General features: G+C 39.6%; 1 protein-coding gene across 4 annotated transcripts in view; it reads right to left on the bottom strand.

Moving 5' to 3' along the window:
- Positions 1–25612, bottom strand: part of UBAC2 (UBA domain containing 2) — a 140643-nt gene that overhangs the window by 14269 nt on the left and 100762 nt on the right. For all 4 annotated transcript variants that reach the window (XM_038371330.2, XM_043504720.1, XM_043504721.1 and 1 more), the window contains exon 7: positions 15530–15775. In XM_038371330.2, coding sequence (XP_038227258.2) covers positions 15530–15775 — 246 coding nt within the window. The remainder of the gene's footprint in view (positions 1–15529; positions 15776–25612) is intronic.

The following is a 25612-nucleotide window of genomic DNA, read 5'->3' as shown; positions in this document are numbered from 1 at the left end:
CTTTTTACAGTATAACGAATACATACAGTAACGTCAAGTGTTATTTACATAATTGCCCAGAGGTAACAGTGATGTATCAGCAAAGTTTTTTTTTGAAAGATTATGGGTAATATTAGAACCACTGCCCATGAAAAAAAATCTGTTCCTTTACAATCTCTCTGTTTTGTGTGTTTTTTCCTGATGCTTGTGTGTCTATAAGGCAGCTTGTTCACCCTCACTCCCCGTGTCTCCCTCTCTCACTATTGTGGAAAGGATTCCTTCTTCCTTTCATTTTGTATGGAATCTGGGCTTCCTTCCTGCAGCTGCTCTATTTTGGGCCTAGAACTCTTTCTCAGAAGACCTTCCTCTTAAAAAAAAGAGTTATTTTTTTTCTCAGCTCTGCTTTTCCCTTTAAACTTCGTTGGGCTAGGGCAATTAACTTAAAATCTAACCAGAATGTTGCATTAATGCAGTTTTATTTGTATTTATTTCCTTTAAATGATCAAGGGACAAAAAGACATTGGTGTATTTAACAATTATTCCAAGAAATATTGATGTATTGAAGAAGGTTGTCTGTGTTATGACATTTTTCTTCTATGCACTGGAAATCATAAGGCCTGAGACAGTCAAAAAATGTGCTAATTTGTAAATGTACTGGTCTATCTGACGATTGAAATAAGTGTAGCTGCCTTTCCAGCTGTACATATAGCATTGTTAATAATTTATTTATTCTATTTGGTCTACGAAATCTTCACAAGTACATGTTATTTGTCAACTGACACTGCAAAGGGACACCCTCTCTCTCAGAAATGAGCCTTCTATTTGGCACCCGCAACACACAAAAACAAAGTGTTTTCAATCTTTAAAAAAGCAGTTTCTATACTAACTATTTAGACCATCACTTTAGCAACAGACATCTTACTAAACTACGGATGCAGATAATGTAGTAAGTATAGATTCAAGCAGATACCACAGTGACACATTTCCTAGAAATACCTACATCAGATCAGACAGACAGATCAGATAAGTAATTTTTCACAGCTTTAAATTGCCTTTACATCATTTCACTGGCCTTTGGATCTAGGTGCCATTACCCAATATTCTTTATTTATTAATTATAGGGAATATCATAAATGCAGCAATAATACGATCAGGCAAATCTGGAAAGTGTTTAAGGTTTAGCACTATATAAAAAGCTGAGAATTTAACTAAATCCAGCCCCAGAGCAGGTAGGATGGAGAAATCATCATGAAGTCAAGTAATTCCATATATGCCAGTTTTTAAAAATAGACAAAAAGGGGAGGAAAAAAAAAGATACTGCCAAGCCTTGCCTTACAGGAAATCATTTTCAGATCCTCCCCCCACATTCACACACAGTTTTATGGCAAATGTTAAATTGCAGTGTATTTTATGCCCCCTTAACATATTTAATATGCAAATGTCCAGGTACACTTCAGAGAAATAGCCGCACTATGGTCGACTGACCTGACTGAATGGAGCGTTTCATCTTTTAAAGGGTCATCTATTATTAGCACACAATTTCTATGCAAAAGGAGCATATTTCATTCTAAATTTGCAATTGGCCTCTCCGCCACTTTCACTGACGGTGACATCTGTACCAAGCTGTCTGGTGATACCCAAGCAGAGCTTGTGAATTGGCTGTTTATTATGTGAACTAAATTCAAATGTAATGATAAATAAGGGAGAACGTAAGAGGTTTCAGACCAGGCAATTCTAACCGTGCCACACCGCTCACACCCAGAGTCAATCCCAACAACTTTTTGAGATGTCCCAGGTATCTTGGACAATGGTGATCTCAAGACTGTCCCTAGGAAGATGTATGTGAAATCTCCCCCTGCCTTTCCCTATTCATGGTTCTCGAAAGTGGCTGCTGCTCCTGTTTTCTACAGGGGAGATGGGACTACCAGCTTGTGCCTCTTTTCTTAGCTCTGGTTTTAGTACTCTACTTTATCAATGAATGGAAGTCATGAAAGAATTACTGGAAGGAAGGAAACTTTCTCTTTGACCTCCCTACTTGTGCAACCTATTCCTCCGAGAGTCATGGGATGGTGTTTTTTTTCCAATCTGGGTCTCAAAGCAGCAGAAAGTTTGTCACAGTGAGTAGGCAGGAAGTCGCCATCAGCTTTCAAACATTGGTCCCTAGAATTGGATGCTATGAAGAGAGGAGCTATAGAAGGTCTATTCCCCATGTCAGGAGCCACCTCCTCTCTCTTACGGTTGACCTGCATTATTTAGAAACTGTTTTAAAGTAAGGGCTTGCTTTTTAGGCCACAGCAGAGAAGACAATTAAGTTGTATTACCATTAAAAATCAATGTTAGGGCAGAAATGATCAAGTTGCTGAGAATGCCTTCCCCGCCACAGTCTCATAGCTGGGAGAGGTTTTGTCTAGGCCAGGAGGGGAAAGTAAAGGCTTGGACACTTTAAGGAATGCACACACCCTGCTCATGGCACTCAGCCTCCTCACAGGTTTGAGGAGGGGAGCTCCTTGGTTGATTGGTTGGATAGAGAGATGCAGCAAAAGTCTAACGGCTCCACAAACAAGGGGAGGTCTTATGAACCCTTCCTCATGCCCAGGGCACCATTCCTCACTGGGAATGAAAGCTCCTCCTCCTGCCCACTGGGATTAGAATAGGGGAGGGTTTGGGGGCCTTGCTATGAGCATCGTGCTAGTTGCCCTTTGGGGGCTGGGAAGGAATTTTTTTCCCACTGCCAGATTGACCTGGGCAGTGTGGGTTGGTTTTTTCCTTTCTCTCAGCACCCCAGGGACCCAATGGGTATATCAGGTTGTGAAATGTATTTTATCACAACTTGGCAGGTGCCCAGTGCAGGTATTCTTTCAATCGGGGGTCCTGTTCCCTGATAAACCGGAATTGAAAGCAGATTAGGAAAAGGCATCTCCTAGAGAAGGTGTGGAATGGGTTTGGGGCTCCAAATGGCTGGAACGGCAAGGAGACAACCCTCTCGATTGTCACAGCAGAGTGATGAGCTACAGCTCACTTCATCGAATGCAGTGAGCTGTAGCTCACGAAAGCTTATGCTCTAATAAATTTGTTAGTCTCTAAGGTGCCACAAGTCCTCCTTTTCTTTTTGCGAATACAGACTAACACGGCTGCTACTCTGAAAGCAGAGTGATGGGGTCCCAGCAACAGCTCTGGGAGCATATTAATGGGATGAGGGGCTCACAGCATCCCTCCGCAAAGTGGTACAGGTTATAAATGAAGGATGGTCTGCACAGGACAAGTCATTGCTGGATAGTTCCCAGATATGTTACTTAATTAAGTTGTGAACTAGTTAAACCACTTTCCTGGTATCTCATCTTTCTGCGGTATACAAGACAATGCATGTTGCATATAAAAGACGTACACTCCTTTTTGTATAGACTCAGGTAGAGTCATTTATAGTAATGAACCTAGTTACTCAGATCATACACACAACAAAAGCATAAAAGTGCATTTTACTCAGTGTTTGCAAAATAAAAAAAGTTATATTTTGGGCAGCTACTAATTGTCAACTAAAGTAACTAACTAGCAAGTAAACATCTGTCAATTCTATTCACTTAGATAGAGAAAGAAAATGTGTTTTAGAAGTTTTCTTGAAAGCTCTGTAAGCACTCAGATATTTTGATAATGCTACTGCATGTGTCTGAATTAATGCCAACTTGCCATCTGTTTGCACAAACAGGAAACACCTCCTAATATCTGACCTCTACACCTTTTCTAAAAAACGTAACCACACAGTGAGAGATGGAAAAAAGGAAACAGCTTTTGCATTTCATTTTTTAAACAACATACAATCTGCCCCGTACTCATAATCTACACAATAGGAGATATTTTGTGCAGGGCCAGATATTCTGACTGTCCCACCGGTTTTATGTAAGTTTTTTTAAAAAAAATTAAGGCATCTAATGTGCTAAAAGTAATGTCTCAAATATTTCCTTTCTAATAAAACTTCATACAAATTTTGAATTTTACTACTACCTCATTCAAGGAGAGGGTAATAATCTAGAGTGGGGGAAAAAAGAGACTATAGGCTTTGCTATAGAGAGTGAAAGTTTTAATATTTCTTGTTTTAAGACAGGTGTAAAAATAGTGGCATTAACTCTAGCTAAGAATTTTATACTGCCACCCACCATGGTATCTGAGTACCTTCCATGAATATCAATAGCAAAAAGTTTCTGGTGAACTTCATGGAGTCTCTGGCACTTCTCCCATTTCAGGGTCAAAACTTTGCTTGGGGTAGGATCTTGGTTTTGATTTTTTTGTATCCTAAGCCTGTAGAGGTTTATAGAGTACAAGGAAGTGTCAGTGTTGTGATTGTCATTCTTATGTTATAAATACTTTTTGAAACAGGAAAGTTTTGCAGTGATTCCTAAAAATGGTCAGACTGAATTTGCCTGATCTCCTCTGGAAGTTCATTACATAGCCATATCCCTTTGAATAAGAATGCTTTGTCTCTAGTGCTCACATGCTTCATCCTGGGTTTTGTGATTGGTGTTGCATCAGACGAATGCAACTATCACATAGATTCATAGGTTGACATTCGGTCTTTGATGTAGCTAGGGTTTGATCCATTGATTACTTTGAAAATTAGGACCAAGGCCTTTAAATTGGCTGGGAGCCAATGAAGGGATTTGAATACAGACCTGATATGCTCACAGTGGCCTAAGCCATGGAGAAGGTAGGCAGCCACATTCTGCAGTACCTTTGGAGTCTGTCCGTCATTTTCACACTCAAATGGTGAGTTACAGAAATCCAGATCAGAGGTGACAAATGCATGGACCACTGTGGCCAGGTCCTTGTCCAGGAAGAAGGGATGACTTTTCCTAGCAAGTTGGAGGCGAAAGAAGGCATTTTGGGGAACTGCTGCTTCCCAGTCATCCAAGCTCAGTGTACAATCAAACAGGACTTTGAGGCACTGCACCACTTTGACAAATGGGGGAGACAATATCTTGGCTATTGCTTAAAAGCATTTCTCTTTACAACCAGCATCATTTGGGTTTTGCCAAGGTCAGTTGGAGCCAGCTCTTCTGTGTCAAAGAGCTGATTTCCTGTATGCATTCTGACATTGTAGCAGTGGCAATGGTTGCATCAGTTGAGAATGAGACATAGTTGAGTGCCATTGGCATGCTGTTGGCAGCTGAGACCACAGCATTTCATTCTCTGCCCCAGTGGCCTCATGTATATTGAAGAGAAGAGGTGATAGTATGGATCCTTGGCGGACCCTGCAGGTAAGGGCCTTTAAAGAGGAGGAGGAGGAGGAATTGCCTACCACCACTCTCTGAATTCTGCTGGAGACAAATGATTGGACTAACTGTAGTGCTGAGCCATCTACTTCTGCTACGTAAGCTAGATGCATCAGCAGCATCTTGTGGACTAGTATTTCAAAGGCTGCAGATAGATGCAGCAGTATGTACAGGGAGATTTTACCTGTGTCTACGGTCATAAGGAGGTCATCTTTTAAAGCTGTTAGATGTGTCTCTGGTCTGTGCCCAGGTCTGAATCCTGAAATGTGAGGCAGTCAGGATGTTGACTGATGTTACAGGTTGTTGAAGGTTGGTGATTAAATACTTAACTCACCTCTACTCCCTTCCTGTACACAAAACCTGTTCTTTTAATAGAAATAAAGACCAAGAAGAATGGAAAAAAGTAGATTCTACAATTGTGCTTTGAGGAGTACATTTTGTAAGACACTACCAATGAAAATGTAAAAACAAAGTACAAAATACATTGCAATAAATGTGTACAACTGCTGTGTGCATTCACAGGGCCTGTAAATGATTCAGTGAATGGGTGCATCAGCCTTTCAGCTTTGGAAACCTGGATTCAAATTCTGTCTTAAGCTACAGAGGGAAATAAACTTTGCAGTCTCATCCTGGTTGCTCAGTTGGTTATCTCAAAAAGCCACCGAAAAATCTGACATGAATTGCAGTCTCTTCTCAAGAGAGGAACACAAGCAGAATAGCCAGGGGGTTGCAGGCCAGATTTAAGAGAGCTGTCTGGGGAAGCGTGCATAACACTTGCCTACACTGTGCTGCTTAAGCCAGTGCTATTACTGAATTTTATATATCAAATCTGACACATTTTCCAGAAAAATATAAACTAAATAAATTACAGGAAATAGAAAAATACAGATAATATCCATATTCTGTATAAAAAGCTTATTAACTGCAAACATAATTGTAGGGGTAACAGTTTTAGAAAGATAGTTACAGCATGATTTGATGCTGAATTTCTTGCTTCCTCTAACTATATTTCTATAAAAAGGAAAAGGCAAACTTAACTATTCTATCCAATCTAAATTCCAGATATTAACTTATTAAGCACTGGGAACCTATACATATCTACTAAAACAAATGAGCAGCAAACACTGTACAAGGCAGAAAATACTCATTCCTAAATAAATCCGATGATGGAAAGGTTTAAACACTTAGCAAAAGAATGATCATAAAAACCTAGCCATAAATTAAATCCAATTATCACCCATCAACATTGTGAGGCAAAGCCCTGCAGTTTGTTGAAAGTAAGAACTGATTGGTATGGCAGATGAGGAGCTGCTATATAATAATTTTATGAATATTGTATGTGATCTAGTTATTGAGATAGACTGTATAGCTGTATTAGGGTTAGTATAATGTTTATTATATGCCTATATTGCTTTAATTCAATGGGGGCTGTCACCTGGAATGGAAGACAGTGGCTCCCAGATAGGAACATCCCACAACACACTTGAAAGGCAAAGGGGAAAACTGTTAGATTTGCATCCGATGAAGTGAGCTGTAGCTCACGAAAGCTTATGCTCTAATAAATTTGTTAGTCTCTAAGGTGCCACAAGTACTCCTTTTCTTTTTGCGAATACAGACTAACACGGCTGCTACTCTGAAACCTGTTAGATTTGAGGATTCTACGTTCTATCTCCAGCAAAGTTGCAAGACTTGTTTAGCCAATGCTGGAAGCTAACAGATCAAAGGGTTATAAACAGCTAAAAAGCTATTTGGGTCCTGCAAGAGCATATCAAAGACTGAGCAAAATTTGAAGACACTCTCCCCAAAGCAGTGAGAGAAAACTGGTTTGGGAGTTAAGGGATCAGATTGTGCCATCCAGACCACAGAGGTTTTGGGGTGTCTAGTGGAATTTTACCCCTACCAGGAACCCCATGTGGTAAATGGATAGCCACCTGGTAAGCTAGACATATGTAGAGAAACCAGAAGAGGTAGAGGTGCAGTAATCCTGGTAATTGTGACAACTGGCTACTAATTTAGAATATTTTCTATGTACTATAGTAGCACCCACTAGTGCTTCTATACTTATTGGTTTGTCAGTTTCCATGAATAAGGTTTAGAATAAAGAGTGAAGTCAGGAAAAGAAAGTGCAGCAGGCTCATTACCTGCATCAGTACCCAGAAAATTTAATATTAATTAAATTATTAAATTTTTAAATCTATGGAAACGTGTCAGTAAATTGCAATCAGAAAAGTGGGGGCACACTTCTGTAAAAATCACCATCTACAGACTTGGACACATTTGAACAAACAGGTAAGAATACCTGAGTAAAACTGAGTTATCTATTGTTGGGAACATTTTTATTTAAAATGGTGCATTTTAGAAGCAAGCACAAAAGAAGCCAACCTCAGTAGCATTCAAAGAGTTTTTATACTAGGCAAGCTTTGAGTAGCAAGCCCCTTTTTGGAAAAAACTTTTGCTAAAAAGAGAGGTCAGAGAATAAATTTTTATCCAGCTGGATAAGTAAGGAGGCAGCACCACTGGCCACACAAATTGATATTAACTACAGTTATTAGAATTCTTTACAGTTTGCTCCTAAAGCCCTATATGTTACAGTACTCCATGCAATGATAGCATATGAAAAGGGTTAAAAGAATGAGTGCATGCCCCCGACCCAGGGTAGTTGTGAGCTACAGTATTTAAGATTTTATTTCACACTCAGGTATTATTTGCACAAAATAGAATAAAGTCCTTCACGTGCTCTAGATTCCCCTGGAGGTAGCTGGTGCATGCATTTGACTATCATCTTTTCAGATATTGTTGCTGTAGGAAAGGCAGGCCTAAGTAGTGAGTTTTGCATTTATCTCTGAAAGTAGACAGAAATGCAGTCACTCTTCCCCTCTGGGAGATAGTTCAATAGTCTTGGCCCTGTAGCTGAGAAAGACTTGTCTCCTGCGCTCATGAACTTCATTCTTGAGGATGACAGATTTGCAGTTCCCGCTGCTACTGAGGGAAAGATACCAAAAAGGCCAAGAGGCTGGGTGAGTGAAGAGCACATCGGGAAGTGATCAAATCAATGAAATGAGGCGTGGAGTGTTACTGTGCAGGGAGAGAATGAGAAAGTTTAAATTTAATACAGGAGGCAAAGTGAGAATCAGTAGAAGAATTTGAAGAGGAAATCACATGCAAGCAAGACAATCTTTGCATCAGGCTTTTGGAATGACTGAATTAAAGCAAGATGGGTATCAGAGAGGATGAGATTACAATAACCAAGAAGGATTATAGATGAGATGTGAAGAAGTTATTAGCTGCTGGGATCAGACTTCAGAAAATTTGTAGAGAAGAAAGCACAAGATCTGTTAACATATGAATGTGCTAGAAGGAGAGACAGAAGACATGCTAAGGCATGCAGGTCTGAATGGTAGGAAGGATGGCGGTCTTGTCCACAGTAATGTGAAAAAGTGAAGACAGAAAAGGGTTAAGGAGGGGAAATAATAAACCTGGTTTCGACCAAGTTGCGCTTGAACCTCAACATGCTGCACTGTGTGCTGAAAAACCAGTCTCCAGCTGCTCCCTGCAAGTTTTGGGCCTCCACTTTGCAGTTTTCTACCTCTTTGGTACATTTTATGTGCCTATTTCTGTGTTCAGAAACAGTGTCACCAGTGGCTGGTTGCAAGCCAGAAGCTCCTCATCCAGCTATTTGTAGCTCAGCCACCTGTCTGCCTGCAAGTTTTTCAGTGGGAAATGAAAGTCGCATCCAGTCTCTGTTCAGAGGCTGATGTACAGATACGGTAGCTTCCCCCCTCTTCCAACCAATGCTTTCACTTGAGCCTGGTACCCAGCAAGAGGAACCTCAAGGGGCTGGAAAATGGAAGATATGAGGGTGGAGGAGACCTGGCAAAGGGAGGGAAAACAAAGCAAGAAGATGGAGTAGCCATAGGAAGGGCCCTTAAAATCCCAGAACCCTACCTTGAAGGAGGAGAGAGGCTGAAGAGTTAGAGAAGTAGAAGCAGCCACCCCTTCAATCCTAGAGCTCCAGAAGGCATCAGCCAATGGACCTAAAAGAACTTCCCCTGCTTGCTGGTTCTGCAGAGTGACTTTGTGGCAGGAGGAGGACACTCAGGGAAAGGAGGTAAAGGAAAAGAGAATGTGAGCCAGAGAGTAGCTGGGGAGAAGAAAGCTCCAAAGAAGAAAGACTGGGGATGGGGACAAAGAGACACTCAGATAAGGGAAAAGAACACATGGGATTGGGGGGAGAGCTGTGATGGGGAGTACAAGGCCCAGACTGTCCAGGAGAGGACTGTCCCAACAAGCCCCACTCTGATACACCTGTAGCATGTGTCAATAAAAGAACTTGTAGGCTAGTAAATTTTATTTATTTTCAAGAGAGTGTGACTATATACAACATAAAATTTATATTAATCTTTCAGAATTTTGGAGAGGATGGAAGCTAAAGAATTCTTCATCTATGGAGCAAGTTCACCAACAGCCAGCATTATGGGCGTGAAAAAACAAACAGAAAATGCTGTGGAATTGTATAGAAAAGAAATAGCTAGCAATTGACATAACTTAAACATAAGTTGTTTAAGCACAGTAGCCATAGTAACCAGCAACCAAGACAAGACCAATCATTTAACTACCATAACAACTACAATTTTTAAACAAATGCAGCTCAAGTCTCCAAACTATTATATGCAGATACCAGTATCAATCTATCAGTAACAATTTATACCACAATTCAAAAGGAGGTACATCAGGTAGCAATCTGGATGATCCGAGCTCAAACCCTACTGTGGATTCATTCTACTCCTCCAAATGTTTGAGTGTCCAAGAGTACAGAAGTTCTATGAGTTATTCCACTGCACTCCATGTTACCCTGGGTTTGGGGCATAACAGCTAGAGAGAATGGGAAAGGAAATGGAAATTTTTCAAAGAATAAATGCCAGTGAACCTAACTGTTTCCATAGAAAGTGCTCCAAGAAAATCCTGCTTTAACAAACCATTGAACAACACAGAAGGAAAGAATAAGGAGTTACGAAAATCTTTTACACTTCTAATTTTTGGGGTAGTAGAGAGTAATCAAACGTATTTGCCAGCAGCTGAATACTTTTTTTTTCCAGTCTCTTCCACTGTGATGTTCTCTTTTTTTCAGTTCTTCCACTCTATTTTTCAATTTCTCTCTCTCTTCTCTTATTTTTTCTTCAGAATTATTTTATTTTAGCCCCTTTGGGACTTACTCTTCAGGCTACTGCATTATCCTGTTGTTTGCTAATTTTGCTTTGGTCAAGCCTCTCTTTCCCTTTTCCCTTCAGTTTATTGTTCTTTGAGGTATTCAAACTTAAAGAAGAAAGGTGAATTAAAACTCCCCCTTAAATGTCCTCCTAAATTTTGGGATTTAAAGTTGAACCTCTTCTCCCACCTAAATTGCAGTCTTATTGTGTTGGATTGTCTCAACTTGCTCATTAAAATAGTTTCTGTATTCCTTCTATAGAGCTGAAATATAGATTTGCTATGAAAAGTGATTATAAAAATGGTACCTTCTTAGGGATAGATCATAGCTTGTCCTGTTTGCTGGGGTAAGGGAAAGAGCATAAGGCAACTCCTTACTCCCTTGAGCTGGTGCACCATATCTTCCTGCATGCAGAGGAAAATCGGCTACTTCTATGTTCCCCACCTTCGACAAATAGGTGGGAATGGGCAGGTAGGGTCAAGAAGTGCATGGAACCTTGACTCCACTTCCCCAATGCACCTGGTGATGTAGCTATACTGGTATGTAAGGGTGTATATGCTGCAACAGGTCACACCTGTCACAGTTTACTCACTCCTGATGCAATAGGGTAACAGGAGGGGGATTGAGAGTCCCGAAGTTAATCTTCCTCTTGGGCTGGTTTGGGGGAAGCATAACAATGTGCTTGCTCTAGACTACCTCACAAATTGGCATTCTCACAACGTGTATTCAGAGCCATATTTGCTGACTTTAATTTTTTTTTAATGTATTTGCTACCTTTTACTGCTGTCAAACTTACAGAGCCAATACAGCTCTGGAAGAGTGAACCAGATTCTCTTATAGTTTGTACATCACCAGTAAATTATTATCTCGATTCTAACTGTAAGGCCACCTGTGCAACCCCACTGTCTTCAGATTACACACCCAGTTACACCTGTGCAACCTCACAGTCTTCAGATTACACACTCAGTTACACCTGTGCAACCCCAGTCTTCAGATTACACACTCAGTTACACCTGTGCAATTTTACTGTCTTCAGATTACACATTCAGTTACACCTGTGCAACCTCACTGAAGGCAATGGGTTTGCATAACAGTAACAACATAATCTGAGGACAATGTTAGATCTCAATCTTCTATTTATTTAGGAAGTTTTAACAAATTTATAAATCACTGCTATGTAAATATCAGAAACAACAATCATTACAGCAATTAGCTTTTTTTCCAAAGAGACATTATACAGGAATATAGCCATCAGATCTTTCTATTAAATGTTACTATATTACACAGTAAGAATCATTACAACATCCAAGATATGTTGTTTCTAGCTATTTTATTAAATTGAGTGAAATTGCTATATATATATATTTAGCAGATCAGGCATATCTATCAAATGTTAACTGTCAAAAATATTGGACAGATGTGCTTTTTTTGTTGCAGATGAATGTAGTTTGGTTCAACATAAATTTTAAAACTTTCAGGTATTCAATCATGAATTGGACCATTTTTCATTTTTGCTTCAACACATACTGGAATGTCTGAGCCCTGCTTTTGGTGATTTGACAGGCATCCAGTAAATTCTATGAGTCAAGAAAAATTGGTTACTAGCTTTACATACCAGACCTTTCTAAAGTTTTGATAGGATTACTCCATCGCCTTCCCTTCGTTGACTTTGCTGGGCATTCACTAATATAGCAATAAGGGACTCAAGGACTGGGGTGAAAGTAAGTTAGAGGATTTACCGGTACGCCAGAGTCCTGAGCAGGGGGAGTGGCCTCAACCAGAAGAAGCGGAGCCTTAAATCCCTGGGCCCTTTAAATCTTGATTTAAAGGGCCAGGGTTCCAGCTGAGGTAGTGGCGGCTGGGAGCCCGGGACCCTTTAAATCACCCCCGAGCTACCAGCTGCAGAGACGGCTGGGAACCCTGGGGCTCGGGGGGCAATTTAAAGGGCCCAGGGCTCCAGCTGCCTCTACCACAGCAGAGCCCCGGGCCCTTTAAATCACTGAGGAGCCCTGGGGGCTCCCGGCTGCCATCGCTACCCCAGAGCTCTGGGCTCTGGCAGAGCTTTAAAGGGCCTGGAGCTCTGCTGTGATTGCGAATGCCAGAGCCCCGAGCCCTTTAAATCCCCGCCTGAGCCTTGCCATCCGAGCCCTGGGGTAGCGGCGGCCGGGCTCAGTTGGGGATTTAAAGGGCCCCGGGCCTCCAGCTGCTGCTACTGCCCCGGCCCTTTAAATCCACTCCAGAGCCCCACCTCCACTACGCCAGGGCTTGAGCAGGACTTAGGCGGGGATTTAAAGGGCCCGGGGGGGGGGTAGCGGCAGCTGGAGCTCTGGGGCCCTTTAAATCCCCACCTGAGCCCTGCTGCCTGAGCCCTGGGGTAGCGGCAAAGGGGATTTAAAGGGCCAGGGCAGTAGTGGGGGCTGGAGCTCCGGGACCCTTTAAATCCCCGCCAGAGCCCTGCCACCGCTACCCCAGGACTTTGGCAGCAGGGCTCAAGTGGAGATTTAAAGGGCCGGGGCAGCAGCAGCAGCTAAAGCTCCAGGGCCCTTTAAATCCCCGCCACAGCTATCCCTAGGGCTTTAAATTACCCTCTGGGAAAGCAGGTCCCAGTATGACGCACCGCCTCTTACTGGTACGCTGTACTGGCTTACTTTCACCTCTGCTCAAGGATAGGGTATCGGTGAACATGTCATGTGCATTATGAAGTGGTAAGCTAAAGGCTAACTGCCTTCTTATTTGACTGAAGTGCACCAATAACCTGGTAATGTGAACAGTGGTTGTAGTGGAAGTGTAGGGCAAAGAAAAATTAAGATATGCTATTAAAATATGGTTCATTTTTGTTTTTTTAAAAACTTTTTCAAGAAGTACAATAGAAAACAGTTCTTAGGAGAAGGACAGGACAAAACAATAAAGACACAGTTTTTCATCTACTATTTTGAATGTATTTACTATTTCTTTTTAATTTTTTAAAATCCTTTTTAAGTTTCTCTTGATTATTTGGGTCCTTTCTGCCTCCTTTTATTTCCCAGAAGTTTAGCTACCCCTGTTTGTGGCCAAACAGCCACTTTCAGTTTAGTTTCTATTACAACGACTTTGGAGCATTGAACAGTTCCTAGTTTAGTTTTTACAATAAACATTAGGTTAAAAGCGATTGCTAGAAGGGCAGAGAAAACTGTTTGCAACTGTTGGGGTTGTACAACAAGACGATTTAATAAAATTAAAGTGAAGCTAATTATGAAGAACAGAATTATGTTACCAGGAAGGTAAATGAGGGACTTGACACTAGAGCTGTTCTAAATTGCCTTAGGTAAAATTCACATAGTGTTAACACACAGTACAGGACAATCCCGCATTACATTTCTGCAAAGGGAAAGATTAGCTTATCCAGGAGTCCTTTTCAACCCAAGCTGTGATTTTATCTAGCATTTTATTTAGTATATTCCCTTAGCTTAGTTGTTATTTTCCTTTTTAAATACTAAGATCTCTCTCATATAAACTATCTTCCCTTGAAAATGATACCCAGAAATGCCAGGATGTCCAAACCCCTCATGTTTTCCCCACATCTTCGGACAGATGTCATCCTATTGACTCTTTTAGGCTAAATTAAATTCAGTAGTAGATAGAAGAGAAGTCTATCAGTGTTTTCAACCCTAATGCAAACCACACTTTTAAAGCAACTAGTTTTAACCTTTTACATTAGTACATCTTGTTCATTCAGGTCAGATCTTTCCCCTCCTTTCCTTTCCATACTAGCACCACCCAGCACATAACATAGCAGCTGAATGTACTAAAATTCAGAGGGATAAAATGAAATTCAGATCTCACACAGACGATTATTCATTCTCATGTAGCTTGTAGTTAAGTTACAGAAACCAGAGGTTCATGTGGATCCTATATGTTCACCTGGCTTTATTACTAGACTGCCAATATGTACCCCTTAGGAGAAATGCAAATCGAGGCATCAGCTGCTTTATTTTACTGTTTTACATGGACAAGTAGGTGAGCATCTGCCCTTGTCCATGCCATCAAAACTGAGAAAAATAAAGAGACTAACAATCTAATTAATAGGCAAATAAAATGTAAGCACTAAAAGCAGCAACAGGAAAGCACTGTGGTTGACGCCTATAGGAAAATTAGAGATTGAGAATTTTTTGTGCTTTTATAAAGAAACAAGCCTTGTGCAATATGGGTGATATAATCCCTCCTATTTACCCATGCAAAACACCTAACTACAGAGCAGATTTTCAAACTCTCTGAAGAGGATGGTAACTTTTCTGACTGCCAGCATGGTCTAGAACATCAGGACATGCTGAGTTTTAATTGTGGCTCTGTCACACACCCTTGTCAGCCAGGCCTACTGGTCCAAGTAGTAGCGGTCAGAGGCCAGGAAGAGCACCAAAGGTCAGAGCTGTAGTCAGGAACCAGGAATCAGAGCCAAGGGTCACAGCCAGGGCCAGGAGTCTGAGAGTGAGCCGAGAGGCTGGTCCATTGCTATGGCTGGCAGGGAAGTCCACTTTTTGCATGGACATTTCCTGGAACTCCTTCTGGTTCTTAAATACGGTGCCTGGACCAATCCGGAGCCATGAAAGAAGCTGTCAGTACAGCCTCCTGAGGTACTACTTCCTGTAGTCTTTATCTCTGCAGGATCATCTATGTGACAATTTACAGAGGTCCAACATAGCTGCTGCATAGCAGCATAGAGGTAATGGCTATCAAGCAACCTGCAGTCCTGGGTTCTAGTCCCCGCATAACCTCACAACTGTGGGCTTTGATAAATCACTTCACATCTCAGGCTCATTTTGCTACTGGTAAAACAGTGCAATGCCACCTACCTACCCCTAAGTTGTTTTGTGAAAATTATTTCACATCTTGTAATGAATTTTAATAATATAAAACCTACATAAATGTTCACTAACATTACAGAAGTCTATGAAATAGTAATTACATAATTCCAATTTTTTAAAAAACAAGACTATACTTGTTCCTAAACTAGATCCACAAATTATGATTAATCAAAACCCCCTTCCCTCCATATTTCCATTACTCAGCATAATCATACACCTTACAAATAATTTATCTATACCTGCTGTTGTCTTTGCCGTCTCATCTGTGCAAACTGAGACATCATGATTTGACGATCCAGTAATTCCATTCTCTGCTGTCTCTGGATGTCCACTGTTGCTCCCATTCCCACTCGAATCTCGTTGGATGGTTCTGCAGATGAGAATACTGGTTCAAGAGTCCAAGAAAATATCTTTGCCAGCCAGCTGGGAACACAAATCACCTGATGAACTTTTAGCACACTACTGCTGTAGCACATCCCAGAAATCTGAAAGCAAAAGCAAAATGAATTTTTTTTTATAACACAAAGACTTAACTGGCTGACAGAGGTATGTTGTTTTTCCACTTTTTCAAGTCAAATTTCATTTGGTGTATTTAGCCAGAGTCTTTAGTGGAGAATCCATGTCTCAGAGAATACGGATATAGCACTGTGGGATTTCTTCACCCTACACTTCCACTACAACCACCAACTATTATTTTTAAAAGTCTGCAGATTGCATTACTTGTGACTCATGTGTATTTCTTATTTCTTTGTTTTAGGGGTAAAGACAAATACCAGCTCAGTGACTTGCTATAGGCGAAATTCAAATAGCTAAAGCTTTTGATCTCTGGTAAAGCAAATGATCCTGGCTGGCCCTAAAGTGGATGTGGGGAGATAGGACCTTTATAACACAGTATTGTGAAGATTTTGGGCACTTGCTTTAAAAAACACCCAACACTACCCTATGGCCTATGCTTCATGTTAAATCCCTGGAGCTGGGAATGTGAGCCCATCAGCATTCCTCCTTCCCCCTGCTGACCAATGAGTGCCAGAGTCTCCAAAAGGGGGAGGGAAAGAGGAACTACTTGGTGCCTCCCAGAGTCTCTCTCCCTCCCTTTCGCCGCTGGCTCCATCAAGTTCCCCAACCTGTTGAGACAATTAAGTGGCATTTCTGCTTAACTCCATGCCCCTCACCCCCACATAGAAAAGAACAGATATAGTCAAGTTTAAGCTTTAATAGTGGGAATTTCATAGGTCACATAACTAAATTGTTACCTTTTTCAGAGTACACAGACTGTTACTTTAAAATAATTAAATCTAGCAATTTTTCTAACAATTTTTTTTTAAAGTTCATCAAAACCCTATTAACTTTTTAAATGGCAGCACTAGAGAGGTTAATGAGTCTAACAAGAAACTTCCTCTTCCTATGAGATTCCTTCTGTAATACCCTGTTAATGGGCCAAGTCCCTATTCCACTTTCAACAAAGTGCACAGCCTACAGGGTCCACATTTACCTCCTCTCTGGAATTTTGCTTTATTGCTATCCCAAAACCAACATGAACTTCAGCCTATGTTTCATCTACAAGAATGGCTGTTTTTACGGTTTTCTCCAAGGCTACCTCTCTGTCCTAGCTCCTTACATCCCACTTGGGCACTAACTGGACCCACCCACAGCATAAGTCATCATAATTGCCACCTTGAATTCCATTACAGAGCTTTAGCCCCTGCAGCTAAGATGACTCAACAGAAGGGGCCACATTCCTTCAGAGAATCTTAGTGTCTGCATGACCCAAGAACCTCTGGATGCCAACTGGCAGAGGGCACTGGGGTGTAGAGGAGTACAGAGATTCCGAGGGTTCACCAAAAGAAAGTCATGTAAGGTCTCTAATGAAAGTCACTGGTCATCATAATCATTGTGAGATGTATGTATGGAGAATATATGAAGAATTATGTATATATATTAAAGTTTATGTTTTCTAGGTCACAGTTAAAAACAGGTCACTCAAAAGTAGTCTGTCTTGAGACAAATTCTTCTAGGCAGGTTATGGGAGACACTTATCTCCAGGGGGGACCACTGTGCAGTGTATCCTACAAAAGGAGTCTGTTAGCATTCTAAGATAAATGCTAATGAAGAGATGGTGGAGACTTCAGAAAAAATCTAACAGGAAGAAATAAACAGTTAATCTTGAGGTTAACATCAAAGGTCTGTTCTGGTATATTTGGAGGAGCAAAGAGACATCCTGGTATTCTTCATCTAGGAAGTAAATGCACAGTTTGCTTTATGAAAAAATGATCTCTACCCAAGCTTGGTGGAGAATACTGGAGAGAAGTTTGGGGGAGATAAACTTTCTGAGACTGGAGCATAACTTCTTAGTTAAATTTAGGCTTTAGAATATTCATTGTGGTATGTTGTTTTACATATAACCTTTTGTTCCCATCTCTCTCACTGCTTTTTATTTGAATCTCTATTTTTTCTTCAATATATTTCCTTTTGTTTTATATCTGAACTCAAGTGCTGTGCGTATGACTTGAGTGGTGGTCTAAGGTAAACCTTGTAAACTGTGGTACAGTGTTCAAGGACCACCCTTCCCCTGAGAAGAACACCTCCCTTTTCTCCATCTTTTGTCTCTTTTTCTAGTACTTTCTCAATGAAATTCTCATTCTCAATGGATGAAGAATAGACATTTAGTAATCAGAAAAATGCAACAAAGTTGATTCACATGTACTTTTTCCTTTACTTTCAGCAATAAATTCTACATTCCATACAGATGTTAGTAGTGTCCAAGCAAGTAAATATTGAATGAGTGTGTGGTGGTTATAATCTTTGCACATCCTTGTTGTGATGATCATGTTTACAGTTCTCTTCTGCCATCACTGGTCTCTTTCTGTCTATGTCACACAGCGCTATCACAGTTTATTGCTTGTGGCATAACAGATCAGAAAGGCATGTCACAAACACTGACATCTGTGATGTCACAAATGCTGAAATGACTGTAATGCTTCTCAGGGCACCAAGGGCAGGTTAAGGGCAGTGTGTCATCTTGTTACCATCTGCCTGCAGAGCGAGGGAGTCTTACCTGTACCTGCTAGCTCCTTAACAAAACCAGCCTGATCACCACTTACGCAGTCTAAGTGTATCTAGCTCCTGTTCACTGGATACCCATAGAAATCCCATATTCTGTGTTCCCCAAGGAATCATAGAACTGGACGGGACCACGCAAGGTCATCTAGTCCAGTCCTCTGCACTCAAGGTAGGACTAAGTATTATCTAGACCATCCCTGACAGGTGTTTGTCCAACCAGCTCTTAAAAATCCCAAATGATGGATATTCCACAACCTCACTAGGCAATTTATTCCAGTGCTTAAGCACTCTGACAGGAAGTTTTTCCTAATGTCCAGCCTAAACTGCCCTTGCAGCAATTTAAGCCCATTGCTTCTTGTCCTATCCTCAGAGGTTAAGAAGAACAATTTTTCTCCCTCCTCCTTGTAACAATCTTTTATGTACTTGAAAACTGTTATGTCCCCTCTCAGTCTTCTCTTCTCCAGATTAAACAAACCCAATTTTTTCAATCTTCCCTCACAGATCATGTTTTCTAGATCTTTAATCATTTTTGTTGCTCTTCTCTGGACTTTCTCCAATTTGTCCACATCTTTCCTGAAATGTGGCACCCAGAACTGGACACAATACTCCAGTTGAAGCTTAATCTGCACAGAGAAAAGCGGAAGAATTACTTCCCGTGTCTTGCTTACAATACTCCTGCTAATACATCCCAGAATGATGTTTGCTTTTTTTGCAACAGCATTACACTGTGGACTTATATCTAGGCTGAACTGAAATGAAGTTCCCTGTATTCAAAGAAAGGTTTTGATTGGCTTCCAAACCTAGATCAAGATTGGGCATGGGAATGGGAACTTTTTTATTTCCTCTCAACTATGTCCCACATCTCTACTAAAAATCTATTATAAGGGAACTAAACCTACACCACAAACTTGCCAATGTCAGTCAGAAACTAGTCTATGGCTATCAGCACCATAATATGAGTACCTGCTCAACATTTTTCTTTACTATCCAGAACAACTAGTAGAAACTACTGAGCACTCGTGTCCATTTTTTAAAAAGCATTGATTTTCAAAACAAGCTATAACTTAAATGAGCTCAGTAGGTAACAGCATAATGTTACTATCCGCAACAAGAACAAAAAACAAAGCAAGTGATGACAGTTAAAGGAAAATCTATATCAGGCGTGACAAATCCTGCAGTATGACTAATGGTGTTTTAACCACAAACAATCTCCATGCCAATTTCAGATACAATCATAGCTCTGAGTCACTAACAGCACACAACCAACGGGCAGCATGTAGATGTTAAATGTTTTTGTCCCAGAAGGGCTAAAATACACAGAAGAGGGTTAGAAATAACTATCCTGACAATATTTTATATAAATGTATATAATTTTTATAGTAAATGGTTATTACCATAATGTAAGATCTATACTAAACTATAGAACAAAAAGCACAGTGTGAGAGAGACGACTAGTAGGTAAGGGACCTAGTGGAAAAAGAGTGGTATATACCGCTTGTGTGTCCAAAATATATGTGTGTAACCTGTGACTAGCTTGGTCATTGGGTGTCATTTTCATGATGTTTAAACAGGTGGTTTTTATCCTGGCAGTTCCCATCTTCCTCCCTCCCCCCAGTTTGCAGATGTGGTACTGAGGCACAGAGAAGCTAAGTGACTTGCCCAAAGTCATACAGAAAGTCTACGCCTCAGGATAGTGCCCCCACAACTTCCTCCAGTGTCCAAAGTATACTTCCTGGCAACTATAAAATTTGAAGGAAGAATTCTCTGCAGCACAGTGAGCCTGCATAGTTGGTCTGCAGGACATTAAAATGTCTCAAAAAGATAAATGCATGGACAAATCCATTCAATTGTGAAAAACACTGTTTAAATGTACACAGTTTTAACTCATCCTACCACTTCCATATTTGTTAATTTTTTTCTTCAGTGTCACTTCAGATCCTTCATGATTTACTACTGCAGTTATAAAGCTATTAGCTGGATGTGTGCACACCTTTTAACACATCACTCATTTCATTCTAAAATATTTTCATGAAATCTTATCTTTTGAGGAAGAGATTATTTGCATATTTCCAACAAACTCTTCAAGCGTGGAATTATATACAGTGAATACATCTTGTGATGCAGCTTGGTTTAATGTCAGGCGCACATTTTAATGTCACATATTTCCAAAGAACTTCCTCTTCAGCTAATTTACACGCACAGCTTGGTTTGTATCATGTTAATAACAAGACTTGAAAAAGTATAGGTATAAAAATTTTGAGTTACTTTTCTTTTTTGTAAAACAAGATTTTATTTTTGTTACTGACTTTTTGAGAATCTCTAGTGGTTAAGGTCTACTAATTTACCAGTAAATTATGTTAATTACAGATCATTCAGTGATCAAACTGTATGTATCTGACCTTAAACAATAGATGTCTCATTGTTGAAAGGCTATTGCCCACATAGCAACAAGTATTCAGAAATTTAAAAACTTTTAAAAGCAAAATCACTGTGAAAGTACTTGTTGGCAGTGGCTAAAACAAAACAAAAAACAGTAGGAGCATAAAACATTTGGGATTTTGATCTGCCAAAGTAAAATTTATCTGGGTTGATATTTTTCTGGTAGCTTGAACATCATAACTTACAATGTTTTCCAACACAATTTTAGGACCCACTTCTACAGCATGCTGACAGAACACTCACCATTTTGCAAAATATTTGGCACATTGAAGATGTGGGGCCTTTGCTCTGAAAGGATCTTTTATTATTTATTATCTTTTACAATTTCTTAACTTTATGTCTTTCTGCTAGTCCTTAACATAAATTCTAAATCCACCCCCCCCCACATACACACAAAGTTAGCTACCTCCTAATGCCCCCGCCCTCCCAAAACATTAGGCCCTTAAGAAAAAGGAAGTAGATGTAGTATGGTTTTTTTTACATTTGGTAAAACAAACAGAAGCTCTAAGATGACACTCTACTTGACAGACACATTTCTGTATTATTTTACTAAGTGAAATGTTTATAATTTAATTAGCTTTATCTGAAATCCATTAAAAAAGCAAAACAAAGGGAAATAAGCAATGGATAGACCAGTGTGGGAAGTTCTGCTCATGGAGAGTTTTTCTGTTTAATGGACCCGCATTCACATAGATTCAAAGATTTTAAGGCCAGAAGGGAATATTTAATTATGTATTATGACTTCCTTTATAACACATACCAGAATTACAACAGTACCTTGTGTGTGACTAAAGCATATCTTTCAAAAAGGCATCCAGTCTCGATTTGAAGACGTCAAGAGATAAATAATCTACCACTTTGCTTGGTATTTTGTTCCAGTGATTAATCACACTCAGTGTTAAAAATGTGTGCTTTATTACTAATCTGAATTTGTCTAGATTTGACCTCCAGCCATTAGATTAAAGAGCCCTTTATCTTCATGGGGAAAAAATACCAGGTCCTACTTATACATCATAATCAAGTCACTTCTCGGTCTTCTTTTTGATAAACTAAACTAATTGAGCTTTTTAAATCTGTGATTATATGGCAGCCCTCAAATCATTTTTGTGTCTCTTGTGTTCAAAATTCTTATAAAAATGTGGACACCAGAACTAGTTACAGTATTCCAGTATCTGTCTCGTCAATGTTGTATACAGAGGTAAAAATCACCCTCTACTACTCACTACTCCTGCTTTTATAGATCCAAGTATTGCGTTAACCCTTTTTGCTACAGCATCATGTCATGTTTTTCCACTCTGACCCCCTAAATCCTTTTCAGAGTCACTGCTTTCCAGGATATAGTCCCCAATTCTCTAAGTATGACCTGCATTCCTTGTTCCTAGATGTATGACTTCGCATTTAGCTATATTAAGAGGCATTTTGTTTGAATGGGCTGAGATTACCAAGCAATCCAAACCACTCCATGTGACTGCCTGTCTCATCATTATTTGCCACTCTGCCAATCTTTGTGTCATCCGCTAAATTTATCAGCAGTGATTTTATATTTATTGATGAAAACGTTGAATAGCATCAAGCCTAATACCAATCCGTGGATCCCCATAAAGAAACCCTCAGATTTGATGATTCCCCATTGACAACTACTTTCTGATATCTATCAGTTAGCCAGTCCTTAATTCACTTAACATGTGCTTTATTAATATTGTATAATGATAACATTTTAAGCTAAATGTTGTGTGGTACTAAGTCAAAGGCCTGACAAAAGTGAAAGTATATTACATCTATGCAAGTTGCCTTTATCAAATTTGTAATCTCAAAGAAAGAAATCAGGTTTGTTTGACATGACCAGTTTTCTATGAAATCAAGCTGACTAGCATTAATTATATTCCTATCCTTTAATTTTTATCAAATGAATTGTGTATCATCTTTTCCATTATTTTTCCTGGAATTCATGTCAAGATAATTGACCTATAGTTACACCTTAATCATCCTTTTGCCCTTTTTGAATATCAGCACAACATTAGCACTTTTCCAGGTATTCAAAGATTTATTAAAAATTAACATCAGCAGGCCAGAGGTCCCCTCAGCCAACTCTTTCAGTACCTTGGGTTCAAGTTATCTTGGGCCTGCTGATTTAAAAATGTATATCCCTTGCAAATGTTGTTTAACATCCTCCCTAGTCTAATGGAATGGAAAGTATTTCTTCATCCTCATGTGGTATGAGTATATCATCCTGCTACATCCCAAACACAGAACAGAAATATTGACTGAATGCACTTGCCTTTTCTGCATTATCATTAACAATTTTACATTCTCCATCTAATAACTGGCCTGTATCACAGCTAGGATTTATTTTGTTCCTAATACATGTCCCTTCCTTTCACCCCACCCTTATTGCAGCCACTAACTTCTCAGATACGTGAGCTTGTTCTCTTCTGGAGACCAGCCCATTAATATAACTCCTTTAGTGTCTGGTGGGGTCACTATTGAAAGACCTAATGCAATCCCTGAGCTGAATGTACTGCCTCCACAGCACAGTTATCCATTCGTAACCTGAATTTGAGACCAAAAGTGGTAGTTTAATTTGGATTTCCTCTATGGCAGCACAGCACACTATCCACATACCACTTGGCCAAGCCTTCCTTACATAAAATCTTGTTGTCTATTCAACACAGGTGTTCCTAAATTCACATTTCTGTGGGCTCCTCATTTTTGTTTTGATGTAATTACAACAGCTATTTGATGACTAGAAGGTGTTTCCTTGGGACGTGAGACTGTATGTGTTGTCATCTGCCTTGTTTTTCTTTTATCCTTTAGTCTTCCAATGCCGACTTCCAACTCTAACACTCTCACTCTCTTTGTTGACTTTCCTCTCTCAAGTAGATAGACATCTTTCATATATAAAATGTTAATAAAGTATAAAACAGAAAAAACAACAAGATGCTGGTACTGTAACAAAGCATGTGTGTCTTTTTTAAGGTTGTGATGCCTTTCCTTCCCTGACTCCCTAACCTGACTCCCTCAACTTTTTCCATGACTTATTATTCTATACATTTCTCCCCGATGTACTTCCCATTTGGTTATTCCACTTCCCCCAACAGTCCCCTCATTTATTTTTTCATTTCCCTGACCTTTGAGTTGCTTCCTCCTCTCACACCCAATTATTTCATACATTGTTTTCACCCATCCCTTCCACTCCTCTGTTTGTGTTCAAAATGCTAAGTGACAAGTTCACTGCTCTAAATCTCTCGCAGGCAATACCTTCAGAGGCTGAAGATCACATAAATCACTCTTTAAATCACATAAATCACTGCTTAAAAATAGACATTCCCATTTAGAAAAATACATAAGCATGTACATAACTTTAAACAAGTGAGAGTAGATCTTCTGACTTCAGTAGAACTACTCTCATGCTTAAAGTAACATATACAGTACTGCCAACCTCAGGCATTCAAAAATCATGAGACTGGCTAAAAATAGTAAATTTGGGGTTCTTTTCTGATTTCTGAAGTTTTCAGATACACATTGCTTCACATTTCCAAGCTTTTGGCCACAAGTGTAAGGGCTAAAAACTTACTTAAAAAACCCCCCAACAACTGGGGCTTTAAGAACTACATAAAATATCATAGACTTGCGATAAAATTGCAAGAGTTGGCAACATTGCCTATGTGCTTAACTACTCTCCTGAATAAAAGCCAGAATAATATACACAAACAAAAAAAAGGGCTAGTGCACATTGTTGCATACTGGCCTACTTTAAACTTTAACAGAATGAAAGAATTGTGTGAAAATGAATCTAAATGTCAGAGCCCTAAATATGAATCTCCCATATATATACCTTTTCGTGCCCGTACTATACATAAATGAAATCTGCTGCCTCAGTTTTCAGTGCATTATCCACAGCGATATACAATACCATTTAACTTTGGAAAATAGTGTCAATATTGTGCCTTCTGTTACATCAGTGTAACTCTAAAGTACTGAAGACAAATGTTTGACAAATAGTTTCTAGAACATACCCTCATCCTGAGCTGCACCATTAAAGCCAATTCTGACTCCAAATCAAATTTTGTTTAATGTATACTTTACTGTACATTTCGATAACCTAGGCCTATTGTTATTCAGCTGATGCTTCTGTAAATGACCTAAGCCTAAAAGGTTTTATAGAATACCTACCTAAAGGCAAGTAGAATTATCTTAAGCACAAGTCCTAGAGCGCTCCAGGAAAATTCATAGCTAGATGTGTTCTGATTTTGCACCAAGATACACATATATAACTAACTTTGGAATATTTTGATTTCAGGATGGGGAAGGATTTGGGGCAAGACTTACTTGTGGGGGTAGATTCATTATTTTAAACACACATTAAATAGCACAAACAGCCTAAGGTATCATTTTGTACTATAACCAGGCCTCCATTTCAATTCTGCAAGAGTATAACAATGAGAAATTTAAACTGACCACCAATCAGAAATGTACTTCTTTAGATAGAAGCTGATTTTTGCATGTTTAATGCACCATGTAAGTAGACAGGCCATTTTAAGAAACTGTGCTTGTTTATGAAAAAAAACCAAGAAACCTTTTTGTTTCCAGGCTTAACTAGGTTGGGCAATGAGATTGGATAAACCTGTTGAGAAGACTGTTGGTTGAAAGTAAACGTAACAAAGACAAAAGTCCATGTTACAACGTTAAAAGTTAGTGTATGGTGTATCACCTGTATAGCTTGCAGCTGCCTGTTTTGATTATATAAATTGCTACCAGAAATATGTCTATCCATATAAAGCAGTTTGAACTTACACAAACCTGGAGGCTCAAAAGGGGCTTTC

The sequence above is a fragment of the Dermochelys coriacea genome, chromosome 1 (genome assembly GCF_009764565.3).
Source record: "Dermochelys coriacea isolate rDerCor1 chromosome 1, rDerCor1.pri.v4, whole genome shotgun sequence".
NCBI lineage: Eukaryota > Metazoa > Chordata > Testudines > Dermochelyidae > Dermochelys > Dermochelys coriacea.
The sequence above is the reverse complement of the archived record's forward strand: the minus strand, read 5'-3'. Positions and strand labels throughout refer to the sequence as shown.